Genomic DNA, 26471 nt, shown 5'->3' on the forward strand with positions numbered 1-26471 from the left:
TTGAATAAATATTCATAAAAAATTTGAAAATTAAAATTGATGTTCATTGCCCAACAGACAGATAGGGAGAGAAGCCTTCAGCGCACTGAGAAACAGCGAATGGAGAACAGATGAATTAAAAGATGGAGTAGACTCGACAGATTAATAATGGATGTGGACAACAGATGAAGTTTGGGTCAATAACACATATGCCATTCAGAGGTACATGCTGTAGAATAATTTCAAGCCTCACTTTGGGTGTGAATCTAATTTGTGTTGGAGATTGAATGGGTAGAATTGATGGTGATGGAGATGGCTGTAATGGTCTCACCTACACTGGACAAGAACATGGACAGAATTCATTAGGTACAGACTCTAATTATACCCAACTCTATGCTGGTCATGATCAGTCACTAACTACAGTGAGTAACAATCCTAGAGGAAGCCTAGCCAATGAATGACAAGTTTGACATTTCGAGCAAGCTTTCAGCTTCAAGCATTTACACAGATTAAGCATCATTGAGGAACTTGTCCACAAAATAAGCTTCCTTTTTTCACTTCAGAGGAGAAATCTCTTCAAGCACACTTTAGCAACTACAATTCAATAATGATCAATTGCCCATCTTCCTCTTAAAGAGTACAGCCAAAATTAGTCACTAAGATGCCAGTTTACTTACATTCTCTTGTGAATATCAAACAAAAGAAAAAAGGATAAATCAGGAGAATTTTCTAATATAAAAAAGTCATAACTGGTCTTTTATCAAAATGCCTTGAAAATGTAAAACAATACAGTTAGCAGATTGGTTTCATTCTCTTCTATCATGATATAAACTGATCATATCATATTTTTTTGCGAGTATGACAACAGCGTGCTCCTCTTATACACGTAGATCTAGCAGAGCGTAAAATAGACATTATGGAAGTCTTTCTGTTTTCTATCAACTAACATTCAAAGTTTGACAGTCCTTTCATACAAGAGTGTGCTCTGATTTAAGAATGTGACACGTACAAGCAAGACACATTTTTTCCTTTGCATCCACTTACACCTCCAAACACATGATGATACAAAGTGGAAAATCATCATTTATTGAATACTCCACACCAATACGTGAGTATTTTTTTCTATCATCACTTCAATCATTGCCTATGATAGTCTCATCCTGTGTACACTGTATCAATTATTGCCTGGTTACTTTCTCAAAAGTACATCTCATTAATTGTTTATTAACATTGATTACGAAACAAATGCAGAAAAGTTTCTGCCCACAAACAAATAAAAGTATGGGTGTATACTCTAAAACACGATATTTTCGCGGCATGAAATTTTCGCGAATTGGAGCCGACGGCCTTTTTCGCGGCATGAAGTTTTCGCGAGTTGCCATTAACATTCAATGTGTATAGTGTAGACGAGAACCTCCACATGCATTTTATTTTCGCACATCTTGGCTCTCGCGAAATTAAAATGCACGAGAACATTCCCTGTTTTACAGTAGATGATGACCCATTCACAATAGTAACCAGTACGATCTTTGCAAACTTCTTGTGAACTCGGAAGAAAGAAGTGGGCAAGGCTGGACGGTAGACCATCAGGAATTTGAAAGAGCCAAAAATAGGTATCACCCTTTAATCCCTGCGAGTCTTTGCAACTGTCCCTTAACTCTCTCTTGCTTTCCCTTTCTTTCTCGCTCTAAAGGAACACGGGGAGGGGGCAGACAGCTTTGAGAAATATGAAGGGGGAATGAAAAGCTGATGGACAACTACTGGCCAGGTCAAAAAAAAAAAAAAAAAATGCCGGCTGCCATCTCATCCCCAGTCTGTCATTCTCAAAGAAGCATTCTGGGTCAGACTGATTTGTGCCACTCCTGCACAGCCATTTGTGTCATTTTTCTTCTGATGTAAATCCTCCTCTGTACATCCATTACACTTTTGTTCCCAATATCTGATGTCATCCAAAGTAAGGTTAAGTTTGACTCTATTGAAAGATATGCACAGTATTTGTAGCATTCTGCATATTCTTTGTATAGCACTCAGATTTCAAAGATGTGCATCTGTGCACAAATACTGTAAAAGTGGTTTCTTTTGCGTACAGATATTTTCGCGGTTTCCATCAGTGCCGACTTTTTCGCGAGTGTTTAAATTCGTGGTCGGCACAATCTGTGAATTCGCAGTCGGCAAAAACTGTTTAATTTTGCGAAAGTGCGAAAATAAAACCACCACGAAAGAAACTACTTTTACAGTACAGTATGCATGGAGGTTACAGTTATGACAATATTCACTGCCCTGGGGTGGTATTCTGAACACCGTTTTATCTCTGTTGTAACTTGTGTTGTAACTTGTGTTGTAAGTCTGTGAGTTACAACACCGCTAAAACAGTTGTAAATCGGTATTCTAAAAACTGTTTTAACGGTGTTGTAAGTCATGATAATCACGCCCATCGCAATAATCATATCCAATAGGAAATATTGTTAGAAGTAGCATCTAAGACATTTCAACCAATAAGATTGCTCCCTTGGGCAAATGCGCCTTGCTTAACTCTGCGCGTTTTAACAAGCGCTCATTCTCTGGTGTGCGCACAAATAGGACAATGGCATGCGCAGGTAAAGAGAGCCAGAGATAAAATAAAGTTACAACAGAAGCTTGATCATTATACCTTCTAACCGGTTTTGACATATAGTTGGTGCAGTAGGGGATTCGCAAAGCTATCTCAGATTGAGTCTTTTTATTTGAAATTTTGTTTAAAAAATAAGAAGACATCTGGCGTTCATAAGAGGAACCCAAATTTCATGGTTTGTGGGAAACTTGACGCTGCTAAATTAAGTTAAGCCCTTGCAATGCCATGTTATTATTATCATTATTATCATTGTTGTTGTTGTTGTTGTCACTATCTTCACAAGATATCTCTTTGAGATCATCAATATCACGTCAAGTTCCATCATGGAATGTTAGACTTCTAATACTTTTCTCAGGATTCGTGCCATCCCCAGCAATAAATATTTTTGAAACACCCAAAGGTACTGATAATGAATTCTTATTGGTGAAGATAGTGAAATCATATAAAAAAACTGTTTGATATTTTGAAAGATATTTTTGAAATGAATAGTGCTTAAAACAAACTGCCGACGGTGCCGGTAACCTTTCTGTTCATGTATTTGTGTTTTCATCTATGTGCATAATTATTTTGTATTGTGGAATGAGTTTACATTTTGTCAAACTGCTATCTTTTGCCTTTCTGTACATAAATTGTTTTTATTTTTTGTACATCTTTTTTATTTTGAACTCGCATACCACAATATTGAGTTAATGAATTATCTCACTATCTAACATAAGTTAAAACGAAAGTTACAACGGAGTTAAAACACCCTGTTTTATCTCAGAAGCATAAATTTGCACAAGGCATGACTTACTAAAGAAGATAAAACAGTTTTCAGAATACCGTGTAATCTAATGGGTGTTCAGGTTTGCGCCCACTGTTACGCGCGTGCGCATACCCTAAGACAATGGTATGCGCAGGCAAAGAGTGCACAAGATAAAACACAAGTTACAACAGAAGTTACAACAGAAGTTACAACAGAGATAAAACGGTGTTCAGAATACTGATTTGTTACACCAGACTTACAACAGAGATAAAACAGTCTCAGAATACCACCCCTGATGAGCAAATTGTCAGAGAAAGAACTCAAAGTTTATGTGTGGCAGCTAAGCTGAAGATCATGGCATTCTCAATTTGCAGCAAAATTCCCAACAGCAAACTGCCTATAAATTGTTATACAAAAGTATACATTGTATGTATTAAAAACTTCAGAATATAATGTTGCCAAGAGCATAGATGAACAACATTTAGTGACAGCATTTACTGGGAAATTGGAGGATGTCTCTTTCCTCATCTTTTGCTAGTACTTGTTTTACATTCATAAGCATTTATACATAACAAATTTAAAAGAATTAAAGATATTTTAAGACAAGGACAATAACTTATACTGTTGTATTCTAGCCTGGAACCTGAATGTGATATGATGTGATGTATTTTCACACTTTCACTTCCTGTGGAGTACGGTATAAATTTGCCTTTGTGTCTAACATTTACCATCACATTTTCCACTAAAGAGAACATTGCTTTACCACATGTTCACACAGACACCATGTGGCGGCATGCAAGTGGGAAGGCAACTACAGGCATCTGAGCGTTCACAATGAATTGAATTTCAATTACCCCGGGCTGAAGTTTTAATCACCATGATTTCATGGTTCACTACTTCTTGTGAGAAACATTCACCTCACTCCCATACTGGTATCATCAGAACATGCCCTTATATGCCCTGTTTCTGGCAAGGAATGTAAAACAAGCTGTTGGCACACAGCACACATACGAAGATCAATTCCAAGTGGCAGTTTGTTTGTCTTTCAACATTCGATGAATAGAATTTAATTAGTTTGGTGTAACCCGAACCACTTCCAGAACACTTTATTGATGACATGGAGAAATGGGGGGGGGGGGGGGGGGGGTATCAAGAATGTTTGAGAGATATAGAAAGTGGGTGAGATAGAGAGAGAAGGGAGTGACAATCGGTGACAGCCAATGGATAACTGCATGGATAAAGGAAGGTTAGGAAGAGAAGCAGGACAGAAAGATGAGAGAAATAGATCTTTGGGAATAAGTCAGAGACTGAACAGGTGATGGAGGAAACAGAACTCCTCCCTCGTCAATCTAAGGAATCATATCATGGACCTCTCACAGTCACAGTAGGATGGGGCAAACTAATATAATTCAGAAGCAGGGTGACAACTTTTAAATCAAATTGCAACCAAACTTGAAGTGAAAACTTATGTGGTGGTCATTAGACCCTTGTAACTTTTTCACCAACCATTTAACAGGTGCATCTAATATGGCACTAAAATATAGCCCTACTAGTCTTAGAGACTCCAGTGTTAGTAATTGTCTTTCCTCCTTAGTTGCATCAGAAAGAATCACAAACATACTTCTCAAGAAGGAACATCCTTGTGTCATTCTTCTCAAAAGCTACTATAATCAATACAGTATATCCCCAAAATAATTACAATCAGATTTTTGCATTGATAACTTCCAATATGATGAAACTGTCTGAATGCTATTTCAGGGTCTTAAAATATAACATCTTAGCTAATATTTGGAAGAAAACCCTATTCAATTTGGTTAAGTGGTCACAGGTGAATCGTTGTGAAGCATGTCATGGATGTGATTCTTCCAAGTTTAGCACATGGATGCTCTTGGAACTGCATATCGATGTGTGAATACAATGAACAGAACTTGGAGGGAAGGGATTCCTGACATGCTCTACAAAAATCATCATTTCTCTTAGACCACTGAAGCAAATCAATTAGGGTTTTCTGCAAGAGGTGGGTAATAAGTTATAGTTTCATACCCTGAAATTGTATTTGGATTGATTGACTATTTTTAAAGTTATCATTGCAGAAGGTCCAGTTGTAATGAGGGGGGGGGGGGGAAGAGACATATGGTATACAATGTATTCCAATCAATCTTCCAACAGATTATTTTCCCTTTGAACAAATATCTGCAATGATGCCCTTGATAGAGTTTTCTGTTTGTTTGTTTGTTTGTTTGTGTAGTACAGCATGTATTGCTATAACATTATAGATATATGATCACAATACCATAAAACCAGAAACATTTGCGGCACGAAACTTTTGCAAATTGGAACCAACTGCCTTTTTCGCAGTACGAAACTTTCGCAAATTACTTTCACGTTTTTACCTGGCTCCCTGCGAAATTTGTGACAGTTTCATGCATGTTAAAATGTCTGGTTTTACAGAAGTCATCTGAGGTGAGAACAGTAAACCTTCAGGTCATCTCTACACTAGCATACAAATAATCAGTCCAAGACAAATTTTACCCAAGAAATGAAATTGCCTAAGAGCACCATTTTCATTACAAACAACATTGTTGTTAGGCAACCTGCCCTTTAAGACCGATTATGAAGCAAAGCCTAGAGATAAAGCAATCTGGATGGAGCAATGTAAGATCCAGGGTAGCCCAAAATTCACAGGGTAATAAAAAGGTGTCACAGTAAGTGGAGATTAGAGGGTAAGAATATTGCAGAGTGCAGAATATAAAAGGCAGTCGGGAGATAAAAGCTACTTGGGCACAGAAGCCAGGAGAATTAACTATCCCCATGAGGAATGGCATGAGAAAAAGTTGAGAACTTGTCTTGACAGACGAAGTGATGGTTATCACACAGAAATATGAGTAATGTTGAATTCATCATGTCTCAAAATGTAAAAAATGTGAAAGGAAAGAATGCACAGACTCCTTCTACCCATTCCCATGAACTATATAATGACACGGCATGATTCAGAGACTTCCCAACATATGTATCACTTCCTTGTTTTCAAACCATTCATTAGTTCTCAGAAATTGATGCTGGACTCACTGAGACATTCACAATGATCATCTTTGTGGCTAGATACAATTGCGGGATGTTTTGAAGAATGAATTCATCACATTCTGCATGAGTGGCATGATCATCTATACCTTTGTGGTTTGAAAAGCATGATAGTTTCCAAGGGCGGATCCAGGAATTTCACACAGGGGAGGCGCCTTTACAAAATATAAGGGGGGCACACGCCTCTCCCCCCCCCCCCTATTTTTTTCTTTTTAGTTCTTTTGTTTTAACAAAAAATAAAGAGGGGGTGCACGCCAGGTGCGCCCCCCTCTGGATCCGCCACTGGTTTCACATCATTGTATCACAGCCTTTATAACATTTAGCACGTCCATTACCCGCTGATATATGCATCAATGACTAACAAAGTCCGCGGATTGTGGGAAGTGTACTCTACAGTTTTATTGACAATTTAATGAGATGCTTGGACTGGAATTCTTTTGAGATATTCTTCAGTTTAGAGAAGTAATCGCCCCCCCCCCCCCAAAAAAAAAAAAAAAAAATAATGGCTCATCATCTGAGTCCTCTTGTTAATACAATACTCTTACTACAGTGTCCCTCCTTTGATCCATACAATAACAGCCACATGTGTTAACAACTGGCGACATGCATTAAAGAAAGAAAGAAGATTGCTTTACATGTCGCTGGCTTTGATGGGGAAGACGCGTCTCTTCCTACATCCATGCGTTCCACGAAACGAAGATTAGATTGGGCAAGGTTTCTTGTAACTGACATATCACATTCTGGCATCAATACCATCTGAGTAATGGGACATCAAGGTCTGTGTCTCTGATAAGTTGGATTAATATTCTAAAAATAAATGCTCCTCTCAATTACATGTATCATATTTTTTCTTCAAAGCGATGGCAGGGTAGTACTAATGTTACAAGACTGGTGCAGAGAAGAGAGAGGAGTAGACTGGACATTATGTACCTACAGAGACATTATCATCTCTTGCTACCATGACAAGACTGACAAGATTATCAGACAAGGTAATAATCTGGGGGGGGGGGGGTTCAGTTCTCTTCTCTTCTTCTTTTATTGAGAAGGGAGAACTACAACATCTGATGTTTTCATGAGATGAGTAACCAGATCAAATGACTTAGGAGTCAACTCAATGAAGATGCAATGGCTGTATGCTTCCTTTTCAACTCACTCTCAGTAATTCTGTGACCTGCAATGTTGTTGTTGTTGTTTTTTTTCTCTCTTTCTCTTCCATTATATCTTTGTCTCATCCCAGTAGAGTTCTTTGCTGCAGTCACTTGTCCCTAACAGGATTCTACATTAGAGAAGAGGCTATATCAAACGCAAATGAAATCAAGAACTTTTGGTCCTCTAAGCAGGGCTCGTCATTATCAGTGGCCCAGTGCCACTGAAAATTGATGTTGAGGAATCAAACTCCCAAAAACAAAATGTTATATTTTGGTGGCCTAATTGGGTACTTCAAATTAAAAATGGATTGCTTTGTTTCTTTTCATTTAGGGCTACTACATTTCATTTTTAGGCTACCAAAATTTCAGATTTTAAGATTTCAGTGTTAGACTGAGTCCACCACCAGAGAAAACAGTTAGCATGGAGCCCTGCTTTAACTAACTTTCTTTGCAAGAATGTGTTGTGAATTCTCATATATTAAAAAAAGAGTTTACAACATTTTTGTAGTGAGAGCACAATAATGCTCCAAACAATATCTCATATTTTGCATCATTTCTCCCTAAAACAGGGAGGTGATTTAGGGTTTGGTGATATCACTAGCTACTCATCAGCATGTAACCTAAATCCATATCAGGTCTAAGAAGCATGTATGCTTATACATCATTACTGCTACTATTGTAAACATTTAGCAAAAATTATGAAAAAAAAATACACATAAGAAGCAAACAAAAATACATCATGGTACACATACTTGTCGTGCACATACATGTTGTACTTAGTTGGAACTTAAGGAGTGTTCCCACAAAAAAAAAAAAGGAGAAGAAGAAGCTGTGAATACCCATTTTGATTTCCTACATGTGAATTCCTGAATAATACACTTAGAATTAGTCTGGTTGAATACACCAAAAATGCATATAACATATGCAATTTGAAAGCCACTGGAAACTTTTTGATATCCACAAACTGGATATTTCTCCATTGTGTTTTTACTTTCTGTATTTTACTTTTGCATTTGTCCTATCATACTATACTTGTCATAAAAGAAATGAGTACATACAAAATTGTACACAAAATTTGCACAAAGATCTCTTTATCATCAATTGAATACTGAAGACCATAAGATATATTGAAAGCCAGGAGTGCCAATGTAAAATATGCATGAATGTTGCACCTCTTCTTTCCAAAATCCTACCATTTCCATGCCACTACAATTGAAAAGGCATGCCACTTACACAAATCTGAAAATCGTGGATAATTTTGATACAAAATCCCTGAAAATTTCCATACAATCAAAATCTTGAATTGAACATCTTTGATGAGTCAGAAATCAAGCCCTTGGGTAACTTATTCAAAGCTCTTTCATATTAAATAGATAAACTTCTCCTGGCACTGATTCAGACAAAAACCTGAGAAGTTTGTTCTGCCCATCTCTACAAACTAGATAGAAAGAAGTATGCCATGTCATCTCCACATTGCAGGCATAGTCTTACAGGATATCCTTTCTACAAAGTTGTGGATATGGATAAAAAAAGTCCCGAATCCATCACCAAGACGGCTATCTGATACAACTATCGCTTTATCAGAACTGCTTTGTCTGGCTACTCATATCTCCGTTCAATGAAGATTTGACGTAGATGAGTTGTGAATGGATGCAGTTTAGCCTTCACTGTCCTATATCACATGGTATACATTGTTCCTGATACTTCAGTTCCTTGCATTTAGCTGAGTGAGATTGCGGCTTTTCTCTCCCTTTTCAAATTTAAATGAAGACTCAAATATTTGACATTTATCTTACACACAAATAAAAAGTTATTCATGAAGAATACTTGAGGTATGACAGATTCCACTGCATGAATGCAATCAAATGTGTCTACAGTAAATCAATGCTAGGTCAACATATCTAAAAAAATAGATTTTTGAAAACACACTCCCTTAGCATTATTTTGCTTAAGAAAAAAAATTCAAGAGGAAGGTGCTACCTGATTTTACCAAAAATTTCTTCTGAATAATTGATAGCATAGTGACTTAAACCTTTGTCTACTCTATGATTGGGTTACAAGATAGAAGTAAGATTGCCATGTATGCAATATAATCATCTACATGGTAAATTCTATGTGAAGCACAAATCAGATTGTTCCTGGTTCTCATGTTTTCAAGCCCTGAGTTTAATTTCAGTAGTGTTTTGGGTCTGTAAACTATAAGAAACCTAACATCAGAGTGCACTAAATGTTTAATATTCTTACTTACAAAGTTTCAAAACTAAAAGTTTCTCATCTTCTTCATTTTGTAAATTGGCCCAAAAATTAAGATAGTCATTAAGGAAGGAATCCTATGATTCTGATATGATGATAGATCATGATAGACTGTCAAATTCAGCTGTATCATAAAAACCTACTTTTCATCCTTCTGGCAAGTGCTGAATTATTTGAGGAGTGGCCAATGCCCTTTGTGGTATACATAGAAGGCTTGCAGAAAACAAATCCTTTCCTCAAGAGATGGGTATCACAAAGATACCCTATCGGTCCGAGTGCAGAACAAGCCTCACTCTTTAATCAGTGCTGATGAGACAAACTGGCATTAAATGTCACTGCCCTGATGCCCTTTTCCCCTAATGACGCAGACAGACCCCTCTTGGAAAAAAAAAACTCCGTCCATGACCTATAGTGGGTTTTACTTTTCTGTCTGTCTGTCTGTCTGTCTGTCTATCTCTCTCTCTTTCTCTCTTTGATTCATCATCAGATTTACCATCCATGCTCAAATCGAATAATTTCAGTGGCAGAAAGAAAAAATCTACATCAAGAAATAACCTTTGGAACTGTGATACAAACACAGACAAAACGCCTGATAATTTGCATTCTAGCACAGGGTTTCATACCTGTGTAAATACGGAGGGTACGGTCGCACAAACATTATCAATCACACTGACAAATTACCAACAGAAAGAGTGACAACATACTTCAATCTTCCACCAACATAAAAACATTGACTACACTACATTTTAAACAGGCTTGACTGTTAGAAAACACACATCTTTTTGCCAGAAAAGAAGGGGAAAAAAAAAACGGAAAGAAGTTAGAGCTAACCTAGTAACCTGATGCATAGCTGCTCCACAAAATTAATGCAGTATTCTCCTTTTTTTTGAGCATTTACCCAGAGTTGAAAACAGAGAAAAAAAAAACACCAAGAAAGCTGATAGTGACAGAAAAGAAGTAAACACACACACACACACCTGCTCCAGTTTCTGCTATTGATTGTCACAGAATATGTTAATTGAGGGGAGGGAAAGGCAATATGTTTTTTTCCTATGTACCAGGTGAAACAGAAGTCGTTTTCTATTCACCTGCCATACAAATCCAATGAGAACAGACATGTTGCTATGTAAAGACTACAATGACAATTCAAGGGACTGAAATACTCTTAGGATTTTGTACAATGTTTCACAATCATGTATCTCTCAAAAGTTGATCAACATCACGGAATTTGATGGTAAGAAACCAAACTATTTTATGTGGATTGAATGCATTTACAGCAATATTAGTAGAACACACCAGTGGAAGTTTGAGAAAATCAGAGAATCTGTTCAAAAGTTATGGATTTTGGTGCAGCCATCACTGGATGAGAAGACTACTACAGTTTGTGATGTCACATATGAAGAATGATATAAGGAAAATACAGAGAAAATTCATCAATCCACAATTATCTTAGGATTTCATTCACCTTTAACCCATTGAGGACGGTTTGATTTTGCTATGCATCATGCATTTCCCATAGACACCCACCCTAGTATACTCGAGACTCGTCCTCAACGAGATAACAAAGAGAAATTGAAATGTATGAGGGATTGCAACATTTCTTCTCCATGCTTCTTGTATTTTCCAAGTCAAACTATTCATTGTGTCCCTAATCGAGTAAAAGTGAAGTATGGCTGTAAGTCAATTGTTGTTAACTTCCTAACAAGAAGTAATTTTTGTTTTGCAAACAGTGAATTTTGAGACACCTAACAGTACTGGACAGTGCTAAAAGATTACTTGTTAAAATGATCCTTCTATCCACTTTGCATATAAAACTGAGAAGCGTATAAAATCATAACAATTCAATGATTGAGAAGAGGTAGATCACTGGAATGATATAAGAGAAATGCCAATTTTTAGATCTATGACATAATACTGGTACAAATCAGCTTTGAAATGTAATACTGAAATATCAATTTCCATATATCAGACTATGAAAAATAATCTTCTCTCAATTAGCATACAAAGATCCTGATCAATTTTGTCCGTGGTCTCAAAAAGGGCATGAGACCTTTTCCACCCACTTTAACTGTTCATGACTTGCCGTAGCGGGAAGGGTTTAATCCAAGCTCATCTGGTTAGGAGTAAGTAATACGGGATAAGAATCTAACCCATAAAGTGTGAGTTAATGCACTCCTGGAATAATTTCTGCCATCATCTCCTTCCCAGGTACTGCTTTCTTTACTCCCTACCCCACTTCCATCATATTGCTTCAGTTTCTGGAGCTGCATTTCATCGCCAGAGGCATTCACTTAACTTATTTTTCATGAGTGCAAATATGAGTTGAAGTCCCTTCCTGTTAAAGTCACAGGTGGCCACTAAAATTATTCTATCAAAATGCAAAAAAGAAATTCCTACAAAATAGAAAAACCTATCTAATTGAAAAAAGGGGGAAAACTGAATGCAAATTTAGCTGGCATGTCATCAAGTTACCTTCATCCAAAAAAAAAACCTCAGTCTGTGTCAGATGAAATAGGACCCAAATGGGAGAGAAAAATTGATACTTCAGTATTTAAAGACTTAAAGAGGAGGAAAGAGGGCAACAACCTTCTCTTCCTCCAATGAACATCTGAATTCAAGACAGACCTATCCATCAAAGCCATTACTATCACTAGTCTCAGCACAAAGTCTCTCAAATTGCCTCAACAATCTTTCCACAAATGCAAATGATACACAGAACAAAAACGTCTGATGCACAAACATCATACATGAGAACTAGTAACATATATTGACAAAGAAACCATGAATCTTACATGAAAGCAACATCTGACTCTCACCAGAATAAAATATCATTCACAGTAGCATGTTTGCAGAGAAAATGGGTTGACTGAGCAAGGCTAAAGACATGAGTAGAAGGGAAAACACTTGCAGATATTCAGAGAGGAGACTTTCCCTGGGAAGAAAAATTGATCACAGATTGCCTGGAAGGATTTCCTGTTTCTGGAAGATGTTTACAGCTCGATGTGAAGCAATCATTGCCAGCTAGGAATGACCGGTATGAGGGGAGAGACAACACTAATGGGGCTAAAGTTAGCCAAGCGGCCCTTGTTAGAAAGCACTGCTAGATGAAGAATTGACTCTTGATGAAAACATTCCACTTGCTCACTGGAGTACACCCTCAAATCAATTTTATTCGTTCATTATCATTAAATGCTTTGCATAGGTGACAACAGCAGCAATCAGTAAAACAAAGATGTTTTGATCATTCTTGTGAACAATTGTGAGATTTTGAAATATTTTTATAAGGATTTGAACACTAAGGGATTATACAGTATCGGTTGAGGTGAGAATTAAGTTTTTAACTTTTGTGAGATAATTAGAAACCACTCTATGCAATGTTAAAGAGCATACAATTCTAAAAGGAATTGAAAGTTTATCAGATGAAAATTGTTTTTGAAATGGCCGAGATATCTTAAAACAAAGCAAAACAAAGCAATCCTATAGAAAAGGTGGGTCCCACCTCTTATAAGGATCACTTTGTTTTGGACATCTCAGCCATTTCAAACCCCATTTTCATCAAATAAATTTTGAATTAATCTTAGAATTACATGCTCTTTTATATTTCATGAGGTTTCTCCTCATCTCACAATAAAAGTTGGAAACCTGAAGCCCCATCTCAACCAAACCTAGGGCCTAAACCATCCCTTTAAATGTTGCCTGCAATGTCCTGTGACTGTTTTCCCTCAAAAACACAGAAAGAGAATAATGAAACTGACCGCTGCTTTACACAAAGTTTGGCTACTGTCCAACAGAAATGAATAACATGCAGAAAGCAATACTTCAGGCAGAATGGTGACTGAAAATATTTTTATAGAACGTGGAAACTACAATGACAACGACTCATCAATGAAAGGGGGAAAACAGTACCTTGATTTCATGATATGGAATGGTTGATTTGGAAGGTGGCCACGGCAGCTGATTTAAAGTTCACTTCCAAATCAGCATGCTGATTAGCTCCACATATTATGCAAACTCATAAATATCTACTCTTTGGAGGGAGATGTGTAAGATGAAAACAGGAAAACAAAGCCCACAAATTGCTCAATACCTGAGCTTAGTGGGGCAAATGAAAATATTCAAGCCATTTGAATGTCTATCAGTAATTCTGCAAATCTGGTATTCCATTGGTAGCTCTGGTATGAAGACGTGATATTTACAACACCCCATTTCCTTATTTCCATAAAATGTCTCTTGAGTCAAAGTTTCTCACAGGCGGTCTTTCCTCTGGGCTCTACTCAAGAGTTATCTGACATCATGTTTTTAGACATCTTTTTAAAAATCTGCAAGAGTTATATTGTAAAATGCAAGGAAAAGTATAAAATTTAGTACAAATGAAATAAGGAGAACCATACCCTAGACATTATATGTGTCAATGTACCACGACAAATCAACTAAAAAGAACTATATCCTAGACATCACCTACAAAGACTTAAAAGGTTGAGGCGTGAATTTTCTTCAATTTGTCTCCCTCTACAAATGATATTTGTAAGATCGCAACTGCTGATCTGTAATATTTGCTTGCTCACTTAAAAGGCTGTATTAATGTATCAGATAGCAGTAGGATGCTGTGTTAGAATGATTTACTAGAATTCGAGTGATCACAGTTTTCTTCATAATTATTCATCCAACTGAGCTCAAATTTCACTCATCTTTGGTGTCATTCTCCTGCTTTCGCTGATTTTAAATCATTTACCCCAATCTTCAGATGTCGGCAGCTGAATGTAGGTTGCTACAAAGCCACTCGCCCTTTTGCCTTGAGCAAATAAATTAAATCTGCCAGGCAAGTTTATAATGTGTATTTGCAAATTCAGACTATGGAGTCCTTACTTTTGTATAAGTTGGGAAAAAAATATATAGTATAATGATCTGGATGGGGTGACTGATAATTCTAAAAATTGACTGGGAGTTTGTGCATGATCATGTGACTTAAAAATTTAAACTTTTTGGCTCATCATAAAATGAATATTTCACCACAAATTACTATATTACTTCCATCACCTTAGCCTTGAAATAGCGTAATTACAATGATATTGGGGGAGAAAGGACATGTTGTTGATAAATTATTGACCGAAAATATGACTTCTAGCATATTTTTGGGTATAAAACAATGGAAGGTATGTGAAATGTGAAATTATTATATTTTACCTTTTGTAATTTGTATATGTGGGAGTGACCAATGTCATATTCATTGAAACCTGAAAGAATAATGACATTCCATAGCTTTTTATCTGACATTCCATTCATCTCAAATCATTTTACAAATTCAACCTGAATACAGAGGAATCAGTTGAAAAAAAAATAGCACAGTGCCTGGGAGAAAGGCTATCATTACTATCAGAGAGGTTTCTTGACTACTTGATATAGTAAAGAATATTATTAAAGTGACTAAGAACTGCAAATTCTTCTCGGATCAGAAAGCTATCAGATATCAGTAAGAGGTTTCTGAAGAAATCCTGTTGAGCTCATTTTCCTCTTACCTTTCTCTCTTCTCTCTCTAAACACGCAGTGTTTTCTTTCTTGCTTTCATTCCGCATGCTCAATACATCAAAAACCTTGTTAAGTTTATACTGCTGAGAGATGGAACAAAACAACAACATAATATGTTGATACAGTGCTCTGATGCAGAGGAGAAAGAAAGAGAGAGAGAGAGAGAGAGAATGAAACACAAAGCATTGTCGATTACAGAGTTTGAGTTGACAATATTCATTTCATTCTGACAAAAAAAAAAAAAGGCATCTGCCTTGGGCTAGTATCTAAAGGAGATGATTTCTAGAGATTCTTCTACAGGCAAGAACTCTTCAATGCATGTTATTCTCTTATCATGCACTTATCACCTACTTGTAGGCTATTGAGCTTGTAATGGGATTGCATATTTCAGGTGTTTGCATGATTACAATGCGTCACTCAAGAACATTTCCTCTCTAGTTTCCTTTAACCCATCAAATCCTGGCAGGCTTTGCTGCAAAAAAATTATTTTTTGTTATCATTAGCTGCATTCACACACACACAAAAATAACAGTTTTTGCAAAGTGAGTTTTGCAAAACTATACGAAAAACTGTTCATTCTTTTGTGTAGACACACAAATAAAAAAAGTTACCTCTTGCGGTTTGATGGGGAAAAAAAATCAGTTCTGCATGATTTTCTTTTTAAAACTCTGACAATAATTTGCCATGTGTGGTGGGTGGAACCACAGAAAACAATGATTCCTTTGGTGTGAAACACATGAAGAAACCATTCCCCAATTTCTTAATCCCATAATGCAACTCTCCATACACAGGTCTGCACACTTGGATGCCAGAGTAACGTTCCAGTCACTGTTCTAGCATGCAGAGTCGGAATCAAAACATTCATTTGTAGCTTCATAATTTTTTTTTTCAATGTATGTGAATGGTACCAAATAAAATTGAATTTTGCATCCAAAGCATATAAACCACCCAAAAATATCCAAAACAAAGCAATCCTAATAAAGGTTAGACCAACCTTTTCCTAGGATCACTTTGTTTTACTATGTTTTTGAATATCTCAGCCATTTCCACACCAATTTTCATCAAATAAACTTTGAATTCCTTTTAGAATCATATGCTTGTTAACATTTCATAAAGTGGTTTCCAAGTATTTTGCAAAAAGGCTGAATCATCACCTCAACCAATACTATACCATCCCTTTTAATACACAGACTCTTCTCGGTCACTGCTGCCCAAACCTGATTAGAAAAATATGTTTGGGAAAAGATTATTCATGTTTGCTTTCAGATGTACAAACTTAACTTGAATAACCTGAAGCATGTTTCTAAACATGTTTACAAATATGCTCTTTTGCAAGTCTGAAACCCATTGGGATGAAAAGGAGAAAGGAGAGGATGCAGAGTTGAGTGATAAGTTGTGTTGTTACAAGAATCACTATTTGACAAGATGATGGAAGTGCTAAGCCTAGGTGTGGCCAAGTTTATAAAGGATGTTTTCAATCTTCTGTTATACAAGGATATGTTCCTTTCATGTGAGAAACTGCTGAAGTATCAGGGCTCAGGGAGTCAACCCATACACCATGCATGACTCATGGGCCTCTTTTCAAAACTGGTGTGAATCTGGAATATGTTGATGACCAGATTTCTTCAAGATAGGAGTCAGGTTAAGAAAATGATTATCAAAACTTAAAAAACAAAACAAATCCTCGCTTGTAGCCTCCTGTGGGTTTCTAGTCTGAATCATATTGATCAGCATCGAAAGGTGTAGTCTTCATACTCTGCGCAAGCTTTTATCATTTCCACTGTAACTCATTGTAAAGGGTTGTGGTAGAAGTAAATGCTTTCCTCACTTTATTTAAAACTAAACATTTTAATATATGCTGCCAGAGGACAATCTTTGGAAATCATTAAACAGACAACTTAAGCAATATTGGTTCCCCCCCCCCCCCTGCATGTATGACAAAAGAAACAGCATGGGTGTATCGCATTATACTATAGATGAGGAATCAGAAAAAAAGAAAAGGGTTCTGCAGTGAAGACTAACTATCCTTGTTTCACATTCACCCATTGAGGACAAGTCCCGAGTATACTTGGGCAAGTGTCTATGGGAAATGCATGTTGTAGCAAAATTGGCCTGTCCTCAATGGGTTAATATCCATGTCAATGCTGGGTTATGGTTCTCAGAGTTATGATAGGTCAGCTTAAATTTTCGCACATTTGCAAATTTTAATGGGATGCAAAGATTTAATCATTTGCACAAAAATATGGTAAGTTGCTAAATCTAAGTATCTAATAGGGTGGAAATACCTAGGTATATTCAGTGTACATTGTCAGAAAGTCACATTTCATATTTAAAAAAAAAGAATAGTGCTGTTTCTTATTATGTGATAACGTGACCATTATGAAAATAAAAATCAATTGTGCATAACTTTTCAGTATCTTTTTTTTTTTTTGTAATCTGACAGTTACTGTAAAACATAGTCACTTCCAAAATTGTTGGTTTGAGGTTCATATTTTGTTATTCTCTCATACAGCACAGAGAAAAACACAAGGACTGCTGATGAAAAAACAATTTTACTTCCAAACTTCATTATTTTGTCACCATATATCATTTATCTCTGACACAACAAATGCTTGCATTACATCTATACAACACATATTGTCTTCCTCATTAACTTCTCTTTGTTTTCATATTCAAGGCATGTTTCCCGAAAGCATTGACAAAGTTAAATATTTTGTCCCAAAATACTTTTTAAAAGGGGTACATAACATGAAATATAATGAAGCCTGTGGGGAGGTATGAACAATAAGAGTAAAACTGCACTAAAATAGCGGGTTTTTAAGTAAAAGTGTTCTCTATGGACCTTCCACTCCAATGAGCAACATCAAACCACTTCACAGTTCCACATGAATACTGTCTAAAGATTTAATTGATTTCAATGGCAGTTCTCACCACTTCATGTTTGACATTTAAACAGAAAAACACATTTTGTGTAAAATAGAGAAATGACAAAACCTTTCCAATATTGAACCACAAATGTGTGCTGTTAAAGCACCTGTAATGGAGGAGGGGGGGGGGGGGGAGGGGGGGGGAATGAGTCCAGAAAGATCTCTCGGCTAGATGCAGAGTGAATTGATTGTGACAAGACTGGCAAAATAAAGTCATTGGACCTTGACATTTTGACACCGAGCCATTTGCTAGACATCTTAAACTTGAACTTGGCATCAATCAAGCAGTGATGAATCAATTCATGGCAGGAATCTAATTTTGACGCCATGACTACAGCATCTACTGTGGAACACCCCACCCCCACCAAAAAGAAAAAGAAAAAAAAAGAAAAACAGGTTCATGTGACAGGTGTGGCATTAATGTATAGGAAGTGATGATATCTTTGCCTTTGTTACAATTTTACATCAGTGCAAATTTCTTTTTCCTTTTTAACAGGACTGACATATACACAGAAATGATGTTATTCGATGGGTTTTTTTTTTCCTTCCTTGTGGGAACTTTTTTTTCTGTAATCACTGCACTGAACAATTAAGCTGAGGTGTACATAAAGGTTGATTACTGCTGCAAGCTTCCTTTATTTTCTCATGAAGATATGTATATGCTAAATGGGTTATGGATGTAGGCTAGCAGTGCATATTGATATATCAAGATATCCCTGTGGCATTTAGATATATGTCAGCCAAACTTGACAGAATCAATTAGATTATCTTAGAGCAAAAATTTGTCATCGTCGACAAATCCATGCTCTGAAATTCTGACGAGGGTTTGCAGAAAGGTACAGAAATATGATTACCAGCAAGTCACCGGAGAATCCTACCAGCTATTCTTGCTCTATATACTAGAAACTTATCCCATTTTAGGAATTTGTCTTTTCTTTTCATATGATTGAAAAATTTATTTATTGAATAACATCTCTTGCAGCCAGGAGGCTGAATTGCGGACATCTTACAAGGATCATCATGAATACATTCAAATATACAAACATAAATGGTTCCAAATCGTTTATAGCCCTCTGTCTCAAAATCAACAGCAACAGAATCTCAGAAAGTATTAACCAAAAGATTAAGTCTCCTGATTACACAAAAGAAGAAATAATGTCAAATTACGTCAGCTACAATCATGTGAAGATGAATAGATCAGGATGTAAGAAAGTATATCATCACTGATGATGAAATCATCCCCTGTGCTTTAAACCAGGTATCTGATTTGCAGCTTATTGCAAGTGTCTGGAAAGGAAAAAATCAAGCTGCCCACAGCTATGACATCACAATAGCATGCCACGCTTCCCCCCAGCCAGTGGAAAGCTCTCTATCAAGTCCTATTGTGCATTCTCTCGCCTCGATGAAACTGGGCAAAGTTATTTTGACAAAGGGTAGGACCCCTTTGCCGTGCCGACGTTGTCAGCGGCAATATCACCATCTTGATTTTGAGAAAGATGTCTCCTTGAGACATTGAATAACACTTCCCGTCTCCCAATCAATAGGACTCTACCTTCCTCACCCTCCTTCCTCGCTTTGTGCTCGCCTTTCCTCATTTCCCGTGGCGTGCCCCCAGCAGAATAAATATCAATTGGTCTGACAGTATTCCAAGGACAATTAATCAGGAATGATATGTTTGCTGCCAACTAATTAGTTCCTTTCGGTGAATTTCTTTACATTTTGCTGTTTCAATCGCACACTCTCTAGAGCATGTCAAGGAAAGGCTTGTACACAAATAAAGCTATGTCTATTTTTACAGTACTTGATAAACAAATTGACCAGTTTATTTTGATGATATACTTTAGAATGAGTCTTATTTCAAGTTAGTGTTGCTAGTTTACATGCATTGAGAAACAGAGGACCACCTCAAATTAATTACCTATAAGTAACTCGAGAATTTAAAGTTATGAATCTTTATCAGTTCACCCTATGATACCACTGAAGTCCATTGTTACACTTGGATGGGTAGTCTAATATGACTTTCTAAACATCCAAAACTTTGCTGACATGATTTTCCTGGGCTATAAAAGATTAGGTTTGTAATGGGTTTATTATCAACAAGACTAAACTTGTTAATACTTGGTGATAAATCTTTGTTTACTTATATTTCTATGGCTCAAATCCAATCATATAACAACGTGCGACACAGCTGAGTTTGGAATCCCCTTTTTTTTTTGTTTTAATTTTTCACTAATAAGTCAAATCCTAACAAGTACACAAAATGTTTGGACAACTGATGGTAAGTCTAAATATATACTGGGCAAAATATTGATAAACTGTCATCTAAGAATCGAAGTACACTCTTTACTTTGTTTTCATTATCACAGTGATATCAAAAATTTAACCAAAAAAAAAAAAAGACAAGAAAAGAACTGAAATTACATTTGTGAATGCAAGTTTTTGAGGAGAAATCTTCTATGACCAATCTTTTGGCACTCAAAGTGATTGCAATTTGCAAGAGAAACATACAACAACCTTCAAAATTTCTGGTTTGGTGTTTGCTGAATACACTGTACATAGTCTCCAGAATGTGTTTTGTGTATGTTTGTATGTATTCTCGGATCTTTATAATGTATTGTAGACTGTCCAGATTCAAGAGGAATCAACCACACAGGAGAAAGCTGAATCAGTTTCATTCCATGAACTGTACCACCAGCACACTCTAAAAGGACTTCCATTATGGTTTGCACTTGGATCTTCCCTGACCTTCTGGCAAGACTGACCTACTTTTCCTCCCATTATGACACAGTACTTTACAGACTAGACTCGACGTCAGCAAGATGGCTGCATTCTCTACATGTACACACATACCATAAGTCCTATATTGTCTCATACTGTAATTCTATTTCATCTTAAATGCATATCTCACTTTAGTAACTCCCACTTAGAAAGAGAATTCACTTTGTGAATGCATATGTCATGCTCAATATTGTTATATAGTGATATCAAAAATAATTTATTGGCTCTTTTTGCATACAAGTGAGGCAGAATCATCATAATACTCAGTAATGAATTCCTGTAGAAAAAAAGCAGAAGGATGCAACACTTCAAATATGCAAAATGTTCCTTTGGCATCCAAGGGGCATGTCTCAAATTATGTAAAATGAGGATGATTCTTCCATTTTTTTTTTTTTTTTTTTTGGGGGGGGGGGGGGGATCAGCAGCAGCTACGTGAGGGACATATTTTATAATGCCATTGCACCCTCATCATCTCTTAAGAGCAAAAAATAAAAAATAAAAACAGTACAAGCAGGAAAACCCACTAAAAATCATATAAAAACAATAACAACTATTCATATAATGTTAAATGAAGAGGCTTGAAGTTGTTTATCCTTTAATCAACAAAGAAGATACTTTGGAAAGTGAAATGACAGGACTGCTGTAATTCTTGATATCTCAAATATGGAAGTAAGACACAAATCCATTGAGTTGTCACGACAGACACCAGCAAAATCTTACAAATGATAGATAGCTTTGAATCAAGTGTTGATAATCAAGGTGCTAGATCCCAACAAACACTTCAGTGGGCACAGCATTCCAGAAAAATTGAACTCGCCACATCTTTTCCTTTGAAAGAGAAAGCAAACAGTGACTACGAATTCATTTACTTCAGCCACTTCTAAATTTAGAGCACTTGTGCACTAGTTTAAAAGCAGAAATGAATTAAGTCCAAGGAAATGGTACAACAATAACACCCTTCTGGCACTCAGGTGAAGATATTGGCTTATTGCCAGAAGGTAAACATCATTAGCAAACTTTTGGAAACCTCGTTATATCAAACTGTCTCCGATTCCCTTAGCTTAGCTCTCCTTATATTCTTCAACATACAACTTCCTGACCAAAACACCAAGCAAGAGAAAGATAGAAAGAGAGAGAAAGAGACTGGGGGGGGGGGGGGGAGGGAGGAGGAGGAAGAGAGAGAGAGGGAGGTAGGGATAGAGGAGGGATGTTGATTTGTCACATGATGGTACAACATGCAGCCCGTCATGTGCAAACTTTGGAAGTGGTAAAATTAATATGCACCTTCCTGGACCACAAGAACCATTAACAAATGCCTTCTCCTATGAAGTCCCTAATTCCAGATCAAGACAAAATCATACTCTGTCTTAGGTGTGACCACTCATACCTTCTTGCGTCGGCATCACTGATCAGGGAGGAAAGATGGTTTGTAGTTGAAATTTGAGGCAGTGTGAATGTTTGCCTTCACTATGATGGCTCCATGACATTTGTTCCTGCAACAATTGCTGCCATGAAATTTATGCATGCTAAGCTAAACATACCCACAAATATAACCCTAACCCTAATCCTCACATTAAACTACACCTAAAGCCCTATCACAACCCTAACCCTAATCCTACGTTCTTGGAGAAACGAAGACCTGAGCAACTGTTGCAGGAACAAAAGTCATGTCACCCACTATGACAGATCTTACAAATTTAGGAGAGAATACAAAATCTATTGGTGAACACTGATAGTAGATATAACTGTTGATGTTTCACTCCTATTCAGCAGATATGAATGAAATATGAACTAGAAAATGATTTTATGTCCTCCATGAATAGTAATGGATCCATAGATATGACTTTAGGAGAGAAAGAGGGGAAGAAAGGAGGACCAAAAAGATGATTATAAACATACCCAAAACAGAACCTGTGCTTGAAGCTGGTACCCCATCCCCTGGAGGGGGAGGAAGGGGTAGACTGCTGGTGCCCTGGGCTGTAGTGAACGCGAGGCGAGTCCGTGGGTTTCATTGCCTGGCCTGAGTTACCGGGGGCAGTCCAACAAGAAAAAAGAAGGATGTAGGCACGGAGACCCAAAGATGGTGCAGCTCTCTTTGGCACCAGAGTCGACCCAAGAGGGTTGCAGCCCTGCCCAGCTGGTGCTAGGGGGACCCCAGTCCTTCACCCCCTGCTGGTAGTCTAGACAAATTTGGGAGGATGACGCACTGATGTGTCACTTCTCTGCTGCTGACGAGTCGTGCCGGCGGGACAGAAAGTGCACTCGATGGTGGCGGATGCTGCGACACATCTTGGTGATCAACGTGACGCTTCCCACGCTGAGCCACTGACTACCCTCGTCAATTTGCCAGTCATGGAGCACTCCCTCGCTTGACACCTGGATGAGTGGGTCGGAAGAGTGTCACGAGAGAGAGAGAGAAAAAAAAAGTGCAAATCTATGTGTGAGACAGATGACTGGGTGCAATCCAATTGAGAGCTGCTTCATACATGTGCTAAACACAAAATACACAGTTACATTGCACATTCTATGACACATCATGGGTCGTGGTTCATTCACTTGGGCATATCTTGTCACACTTCATATATCACTGAGTCTTTGACTGGTTAAGACTTGGGAAGTTCTGTCAAATTAAAAGATGTGACAGACAGGTACTGAAAACAAACCAACATCAAATCTTGTGTCCTGTTTTTAGTTGGGGTCTTGATTGATTGGACAGGTAGTGACAGATATAATACACAATGTAGGTGCACATTGATAATGCTTTACCTGTATATACAGTATGCATGTCTCCACATTGTGTCGATGACCAATTTGATTCCCACATTTCAAAATCTTACTTACAGCAGCTTTTTTTGCTACACTTATTTGCATCACATACACTTTAGTTCTGATAAGACCATTGGGTAATATTGACACTTAGTAATTTAAACCCAATTGTCTGATGAAACAGGACGGAAAGATGACCAAATGGCTTACTTTCATTGAAAGTCAAGTACAGGTACTTTTGAAAAGTGTATTTTCTAAATTCAAAAAAAAAGAAGAATCTTCTAATTTCCTTGTTACAGATGATGGGGAACACAATGTAACTTATATCCTAAAAATCATCTTTACTTCTCTTAATATCAGATGTACGACTGTATTTCAGGAACATTTAACAACTGCAATAAAGTGCTATTAAACCACTGCAGAGACTACAACCCAAAGCACCTTCTGATCTAGAGATTCTCCCGCCCGAAACTCCTTGCAAACGGGAGACTCCAAATTTATGTGCACGAAGTGCACATCACGAGCTCGAAGTCCCTTGCGGCCTAGGTCCAGGGCCCACATAAGGGCCCTGGAAGCTTTAGGGTTCCAGATGCTCTCTCGTGCTATCTCATGCTTATTTTTTGACATATGATGATACTAGGTAAGATATCATTTCAAGCGGGAGACACAGAGCCAGGACAGGAGAAATTTCATCTCAAGCGGGAGAACGGGAGATTTTGCAAAAATTGGCTTTCGGCGGGAGATCTCCCGTCGAAAGCGGGAGAGTTGGAGTCTCTGCCACTGTGATAACAGGGCCCCCATATACTGTTTTCAATAAATGGTAGTCAAAAAACAGGAAAATCACATGATGCCTTGTGGGGGGAAGTCATTCTCACAAACCATGCAGACACAGACCTCAAAATAGGTTGAAAAAACATTTTCTTCTCAGGATGTTTTTAAGTGAACCTCATTTTACACAGCTAATGATCAATAAAACGAACACTGCACCTGTAGGCATGAGGTTATTTTCTTTGTAATGTTTGCACAATGCAGTTATAAATGAATTCCCAACATTCCTTCTCAGCAGTAAAGCCACGAGGTTCTCTCCTGCTTTAACTCAATTCAGTATGAAACATTGACATAGACTCCATTACATTACTTTTATAGCAATTATGAAATCTCCATGCTGCGAGCCTACTAGCTTTGATGCAAAGTTTGAGAGATCAACAGTGTGGCTGCCGGTGTGGCTGCCAAGTGGCCTCAAGAGAATAAATCTATTCCATTATGTTGAGAATGTAATTGATGCAATTATAACTGTACTAACTCATAGATGTATGACAGATTCATACCGGTAAACTAGATTTTTAAAACTCTTGAACTGTGGGTGTTAGTGTATATTCGATGTCCAACATAATCACTAGGGTTCATACTGCTCAGTTTATGAACCTTACTTCATAATCATAAGTGTAATGAGGATACTTTTTTTAAAGAGATTTCTTATCAGAGACTGCTAATCAACAGATAACCATTGCTGCTGATGGATCATTTTCTCTTATAAGGTGTCGATATATGTCTTGACATTAACCTCGATACCTCACAGGGATTAATTACTGGCAATATATTCCACCAATAATGATCTTTCAGGGGAAATACAATTGATAGGCTTATGCTATCGGGTGAAAATGCTTGTAAAACACTCCTTAGGGTAGGATCATGCGGCCTCGATATTCATCACTCACGTAGAACTGTTTCATTTGCCCAATATCAGTTTCAGAAATTGAGAAGAATCACAAGAGCCTGATATGAAATCCTGTTCGGAGAAGTTTGACTTTGCCAGCAGCTAAACGCCTCACACAGTTACTCCTACGCACACGTCAAAGTGCCTGGAGAAAATTCCTCTCCAATTTCAGTGAAGTTAACACACAACTGCTAAAGTGGAAATGACTAATAAGCTCTCTGTTGCTAATTTAGATAATCTTAAGTAGCATTGAACTGCTGTCGTGATTATCGACTCATCATGATTTTAACTTGCCTCCCGTCCCCATCGGCCCATGCTTACTAGTAGAAAGAGTCATGACAGTAAACTTTGCAATGTCTGACCTTTACCTTTCACACCACAATAAAAAACTCACAATGTTGCCCAAAGAAATTTATGAGTTACAAAATGAGAAGTGCAAAAGATTACTGAATATTGTGGTCTTTTTGCAAACCACACTAGATGTCAGATTGATTTATCCCTCATAGGAATTGACCCCCTAAAAACAAAGGATTATGAAAAAATGGCTCCGTAGGGCTTTCAGATGAATCCCATTTACAACTAGAGGAGCACTCGGAGAGAGTAGACCTCTGCCAAGCAGCCATGATTAAAATATCACCATTTTGTGGGCAGTGTCTGCAACACATCAACACATTCAGTGAAAAAGTGATCGATTGTTGAGTTATTCGGAGGTGAAGCATATTTTATGTCCTTTATGACTCCTATGACCTTTGGCCTGTAATGTCACGACTCCAAATTTTATAATTTCTTTCTTTCTTCATGATAAACACATCCTGCAAATTTGCTGACCTATAACCTTTGACCTCATGACCCCAAATTAAAATATTTCTCTCTTACTTCATTATGAACATTATGCAAGTTTAGTGAAAATCTGATTATCTGTTGAGTTATTGGGAGACTT

The 26471-nt window shown here is 37.3% G+C and overlaps 1 protein-coding gene across 3 annotated transcripts in view; it reads right to left on the reverse strand.

The window, feature by feature from the left end:
- Positions 1-26471, reverse strand: part of LOC139718061 (protein dispatched homolog 1-like) — a 94289-nt gene that overhangs the window by 36152 nt on the left and 31666 nt on the right. For all 3 annotated transcript variants that reach the window (XM_071629556.1, XM_071629555.1, XM_071629554.1), the window contains exon 2: positions 22948-23424. In XM_071629556.1, coding sequence (XP_071485657.1) covers positions 22948-23060 — 113 coding nt within the window. In that variant the 5' untranslated portion in view covers positions 23061-23424. The remainder of the gene's footprint in view (positions 1-22947; positions 23425-26471) is intronic.

This window comes from Diadema antillarum, unplaced genomic scaffold (assembly GCF_040938485.1).
Source record: "Diadema antillarum isolate AM-2024a unplaced genomic scaffold, OU_Dant_1.0 scf00000087, whole genome shotgun sequence".
Classification (NCBI taxonomy): Eukaryota; Metazoa; Echinodermata; class Echinoidea; order Diadematoida; family Diadematidae; genus Diadema; species Diadema antillarum.